The sequence below is a fragment of the Anticarsia gemmatalis genome, chromosome 5 (assembly GCF_050436995.1).
Source record: "Anticarsia gemmatalis isolate Benzon Research Colony breed Stoneville strain chromosome 5, ilAntGemm2 primary, whole genome shotgun sequence".
NCBI lineage: Eukaryota > Metazoa > Arthropoda > Insecta > Lepidoptera > Erebidae > Anticarsia > Anticarsia gemmatalis.
The window spans coordinates 6,551,163-6,557,682 of record NC_134749.1 but is presented as its reverse complement, the minus strand read 5'-3'; the positions used below and the strand labels follow the sequence as shown (position 1 = coordinate 6,557,682).

The 6,520-nt window shown below is 35.4% G+C and overlaps 1 protein-coding gene across 1 annotated transcript; it reads left to right on the top strand.

Moving 5' to 3' along the window:
* The first annotated feature begins 466 nt into the window (after positions 1 to 466).
* Dbct (Dihydrolipoamide branched chain transacylase E2) lies at positions 467 to 6,356 on the top strand. The gene is made up of 9 exons (XM_076114398.1): positions 467 to 794; positions 2,107 to 2,273; positions 3,697 to 3,878; positions 4,420 to 4,541; positions 4,751 to 4,990; positions 5,073 to 5,339; positions 5,604 to 5,732; positions 5,843 to 5,914; positions 6,111 to 6,356. The coding sequence occupies exons 1-9, from the start codon at positions 714 to 716 to the stop codon at positions 6,273 to 6,275; spliced, it is 1,425 nt and encodes a 474-aa protein (XP_075970513.1). The 5' UTR covers positions 467 to 713; the 3' UTR covers positions 6,276 to 6,356.
* Positions 6,357 to 6,520: the final 164 nt, after the last annotated feature.

Sequence of the window (6,520 nt, the reverse complement as noted above, 5' to 3'; positions counted from 1 at the left end):
AGAACGTACACCTATCTTTTAGTAATCATACGAAGAGAATTTGTGTTGGTTAAAAATCTATCAGACGGGTTAAAAAATTAGTTCCCAAATTCCGTATCATATTCAAATATATCATTTAATTCCGGGATATTGTTCGATCAGGTATAAACTACAGTTAACAGAAAGAAGAATTAAAGCACATTTAATTGTTTGATGTTTATAATACCTAATAATAGATTTGGAATTGTCGACCACTTGCAATTTGGCATACCTAGGTAATATTATTTCCAATATGCATAATTACAATTTGGATCACCGTGACACAGGAAAAATTGGAAAGGCACATAATTTTGTGCAAACGAATTCTGTATAGGTACAATGTTGCAAGAAACCGTATGGCCACTGGTTTGCAATACCGGTATCGAGGATGTAAAAGTAGTGGGGACGTTAACATCAAGCTACACTCATTTTGATGCCAACAGTATTTCTTTATGTCAAACAGTTGAACATTGAGTTTAGTCACAACGCGTGACGTCGCGCCCGCTACATATTCGACTATGTAAATGTTGTTTAAAATGATAATCAATGCACGCGGTGGCCCGCCCCGCTGATAATGACTTGATAACATTCAGTAGTATTTGTTAAGCCGAGGCAAGGAGCGCCGGTCCGCGACTGTCTTGCGCCGCCGAAACTTGTTTATTAACTCATACTCTCATAGTTTAATATACGTTACAATGTCGTTTTTAATGCGAAAGTGTATAGTGAACTTGAAGAATGTCAATGCTTGTCGCACTGTTTGTGTGTTGATGCAAACTGTAAGTGATTATGATACTATTTTAGTGGTCGATATGTTGAAATACCGAATGTTATCTTATTTCGTTTTGTGTGGTCAAGGTTAAGGTCATTCCCTCACATATGGTACGAAAACAATCCTGCCGACATTATTTGCAACAATAAGGTCGTTAACAATGCAACTTGTTTCTCTATTAAATAAGTAAATGTTTTCGAAAATCTTAACAGATAAGTAGATAGCAGATTAAAAAAAGTTTGTGTGATTGCCAGAAACAGGCAGCTGTACAAAATTAAATAGGTTATCTTCTCACAATTCAAAAGGTTACAGCATGATAAATACAATACTTTACATATTATACGTGTACAAATGAATGGTCAGTTATGTTAATGAATCACATTTGCGGTGAAAAGTATTATATACCTACACGTTTTAATGAGGCAACTGTACGTAGCTACTTGTTTAATACGTACGTATAAGTACATAAAAAAAATAACGCCCTCTTTAATATTTTGTGAATATTTCAAGAAATATATTAATACTTGTAATGTACACGTCAGAATGTTTTCAAATCGTGTGCAGAATATAAATAAAATTATCAGCTGATGTGGGGAGTTAGGCGTGCTTAAATTAATCAGTGATGTATAAAAATCACAACGTGATTTTGTATGTATAGTAACAAGATAGTACTATCTAAGATGCGATACAGGGAACATTATAAAACGATTATCTTCAAACTCAAGGATTTAATTTATGTCATGCGAAATTGATTTACTCGATATGAAATTACGTGATAATGTATGTATATCCGAATAAAGTCTGATGGATTTTTTGTGCTAAGTCAGATAGAAAGTGATTTATTTATTTGACCTACTTGATATTGTAAGTAAGCATTATTTAATTATTCATAGGTATACTTCAGAAAACAACAAAGAAAATTTTCTAACGTCATTACAATATACGACGATTAAACAGTAATATTGCATACATAACAAGTTATTATTTACATGAGTCTCATATTCCTATAAGAATCGGCAGTAAAAGTTAAGCGGCTTATGAATTTAAAAATAATGACCACTCTATTGCATTGGGTACATTACTTACGTAAGAACCAAAATGAAGCCAAGGCACTTTAAGGTCTAACTCTCAACAAAATAATGTACATACAAATGAAACATAAATTTCATACAAATGAAAGCAATGCCGCCATAACCGCAATTTCGGCACCGGAAAGCTAGTAATAGTTTCAATTTAACAATTATCAAGACCTATACTCATCGAATCTTTTAAGGAAAAAAAACATAAAGAATAACATATCTCGTTATACTGAATTTCAGGAGAGGCATCGATCACAATGTCCAACAAAGACTGTTGCCAAGAGAAGTATATCGGACATACACCTTCGACGCAGAAAGTTTCACACAACACAAATAGTCAACAAAATAGTCGCTTTCAAACTCTCTGACATCGGCGAAGGCATACGAGAAGTAGTTGTTAAAGAATGGTAAGTTAATAGCCGCGTGCTGACTGACCGAGCAGCCTCGGCAGCATCTCGGTCCCGCTCATTTCGATCTAAAAGAAAAGGGACCTAGATATTGTCCTGCTCGGTCAGTACGCGGCTAATAACATATACTTATATACTTCAAGGGTAAAAAACCTACATAACACTCAGATTACGGACACACCTCCTAGATGAGTAGTTGTTTCCTTCGTAAAGTTAAATCACTTTTAAGAGTTTCAAGTGTGCTTAAAAGTGTAATAATCTAATTTGTTACCTGCATAGAGAATTTTTGTGTGAGCCAAGGTGATCCTTTTTGAAAGTTGAACGTGCTTTTTTGTTCCTGCAGATTCTATAGTCAGGTTTAGTTTTGGTCCTAAAAGTAGTCGCAACGAGTTTTGAGATATCGCTCTTAATTTCTTTTTCTTTTTGTTGAGAATATACACATTATGACAAAACATCTTAGATTGTCGGTGTTAGTTATTATAAAATTGTTTGCTTACACTAGCGTTATCTCTTAAGATAGTCGGGCTCACATTATCATCAATAATAATAAGTGAAATATACTCATATGATGTAATAATTACCCGAGCAAAACAAACGCGATTACGATGTGGGTAGAGTCACAATAGGTTAGTAACTATGACGTAATATTTACTTACTTTCGCTTTTATCTGAAATCAATGCAACAAGTTTGATTAATAAAGTTAAGGCAAACAACTGGGAGATAAAAGGATGATAAATGCTCGTCAATTTAGAATTAGCTTCTGGTTTAATTGCATGAAAGAGATTTTTAATCACAAAGCAAATACATGGTCAAGCAAATTGGTGAAATATTACCGTAGGTACATTCAAAAGGTCATATTTAATAGTGTAAAAAACTGTCTCACACTTTTCCGATAAATGAATTAAATCTTATTATAAACTAGCGGCCCGCCCCGGCTTCACTCGATTTAAACAGTGATTTTACAAATAAAAATCACTGTTGAAACCAATCATGTATAAAAAATTGTGAATCACCCAATCTTCAAAAAGAAACTTGCATCAAAATCCGTTGCATATTTAAAAGATTAAGCCCCCTTACGCACTAGCGGTTAACCGCGGGAGCGGCTAGCCGCGCGGTTGCAACTGCCTGACAAAATTGTTGGCGGTTATGTTGCGGTTCACAGGCGGTTGTATATTAAACTATAACCGCGCGGCTAGCCGCTCCCGCGGTTAACCGCTAGTGCGTAAGGCGGCTTAAGCATATCTACATACATACATACAGACATGGGGACAGACGAGGGAAGCGACTTTGTTTTATACTTTGTGATAAGTGATGTATGTATGTATAGTATGTGATAGGTGATAAGTGATACTGGACAGTCTATTTGGTGTTTTTTTATAAAGGTAGAGCGATTTACTGAATTTCCATGTTGAATATTTTCAGGTTTGTCAAAGTGGGCGACAAGGTGCAACAGTTCGACAATATCTGCGAGGTGCAGAGTGACAAGGCGGCCGTCACGATCACAAGCCGATATGACGGCGTGGTTACCAAGCTGTACCACGAGGTCGATCACACCGCGTTTGTCGGACAACCACTTGTTGACATCGATGTGGATGGCGATGGAGGTAAATGCTTCTTATTAATTTATAAAATCAAAAGCAAATCATTTATTAATTTATTTAGGGAAAATATTGACAATTACTGAATCTACCACTAGCTCGAAAAGGGGGTAGAGCCTTCTGAGAAGAGCTAGCAAGAAAATCATGGCCTCTCTTTTCAATCGCCAAAAGATACAATGCGGTTGATACAATATTTGATTTATAAATAAGTAGTACCTATTAGTATGAAGATAGTGAAATATTACATACTTAGTTAAAATAAAGTTATCTTATTGTACTATCATAGTAATTTTTATGTTTCTGATGGTTGGTGGCTACAATACATTTGGTTTTAGAAGTATTATTAGATAAATGAGAATGTTTATCACCGTTACGAATCAGATATGCTATTTTGAGGAATTTGCTAATCATAGGTAAAGTTAATCCACTTTGAATTCATTTTTTTTCGCAATATCCATTAGATATCATAGCCATGGAATGTAACTAACGGCGAGAAAAATAAAGAGAAGCTAATGTTTTCTTTAAAAACTTTGTGTTTGTTTTTCAGGAGTTTCTCCCGAAGCAGAAGCAGAGAAACCTGCAAGCATTGCTACACCAGTAGCAGACAAGAGCCAAAAAGTTAAAGTTCTGACAACGCCTTCAGTTCGAAGAATTGCTGCACAATTTAATGTAAGTTTTTTTATTATGTGTCTATCTATATTATTAACTAGATTCGTTTGCGCGAAAAAATTTGCAATATAAAAAGTACAGACGTAAATCCATAAACTTTCAACAGAATCGTATATGTGGTTTTTGCGTGTAGCAGTAACAAACATTCCTATATTATGTTAAGCATTAATGACCTGACCTTTAATCCTGATCAAAACTGTACTTTTCAGGTGGACTTAAGCTCCGTAAAGGCTACGGGAAGAAATGGAAGAATCCTCAAAGAAGACATGCTCTCTCATTTGAACATCAATGCAGATGAATCTAATAAAGTTCCTGACGCGACAACTGTTCGAGCTGTAGAGATTCCCATAACTCAAGCTCAAGCCAAGGTAGAAGTACTGTTGGAGGATAGAGTTGTACCTGTGAGCGGTTTTACTAAAGCTATGGTGAAATCCATGACTGAAGCAATGGTAAGATTGTATTTCTTGTGCACCTAGTTCCTACCGAAGTTTATGATATAGAACACGTAGTAACCTACACTTATTTTTACAGAAAATCCCTCATTTCGGATACAGCGACGAATACGATGTTACGAAACTAGTTGAAACACGCGAAGCATTGAAAAAGATAGCTCAGGAGCGAGGAATTAAGTTCTCTTATATGCCTATTATAATCAAGGCTGCGTCGCTTGGTCTCGAACAAGTTCCTGTCATCAACAGCAGTCTGGACAGCACTTGTGAACACCTCACGTACAAAGCTAGTCACAACATCGGTGTAGCCATGGACACACCGAATGGTCTGATTGTACCGGTCATAAAGGTAATTTCCACTTTACAATTTTTACGAAGATATAAAATTATATGATTTATTTTAATTAAACCAGTGATTCCCAACCAGTGGTCCGCGGAAGGCAAAATATGGTCCGCGAATTATTTTGAAATTTAAAATTTTCAGGATGATTTAGATTTCATTTTTAATATACTGACATAGTGGTCCCTGCTAACAAGAATATTATAAAAGTGGTCATGGACTAAAATAATGTTGGGAACCCCTGATTTAAACTAAGCCTTTCTTTGTTTACAGAACGTACAAAACAAAACCATACTTGAAATCGCCAGTGAACTGAACACCATACAAGAGAAAGGCTCTAAAGGACAACTGGGTCTTAGTGACTTAACTGGTGGAACATTCACCATATCAAACATAGGCATTGTAAGTACTAAAACACTGTCATGAAGATACTAACAAAAGAATAGACATATATGTAAGTATCAGCAGCCTCATTCAATGTTACTATAATATAATATTTTTTTACACTTCAGATTGGAGGAACTTACACTAAGCCTGTGATCCTGCCTCCACAAGTGGCCATCAGTGCCTTAGGAAAGATTCAGGTAAGAAACTACGATATGGTCCAATTACCTTGATATTAGCAATAAACAAAGCTGTTTTTAATTCGTTGCCGAATGGATCAAAGATTTTTTTTAAATAACAACCCAAGGAACGACTGCCTTAGAAAACATATAGCACAGTATAGTATGTTTTAAAACTATTGTTAGAGTATTAATAAGGTATATTTTATGTGTGCAGGTACTGCCAAGATTTGACTCGGAAGGCAATGTAAAGAAGGCTCATATACTCACAGTGAGTTTCTCGGCGGACCACAGGGTAATCGACGGAGTCACAATGGCGCGCTTCTCAAACTATCTGAAAAACTATCTCGAGAACCCATACACGTTACTACTAGACTTATAGGACAAAATATAACGTGCTGTTTGTAAATATTATTTGTTGGTTTACACTGGTTAATAAAGATAATGTTAATTATTTTTGTAATGTGTTGTTTGATTCCATGTACAGCCTAAATAACGAGAACCAAAGAAGGGCAACAGCATATTATTGTTTGACAGCAAGTCGCTCAAAACTTAGGTCACCAGATTTAGTTATTCTATAAACTATGTTATTGCAGAACTATGTTATAAATATCTAAATACAAACAC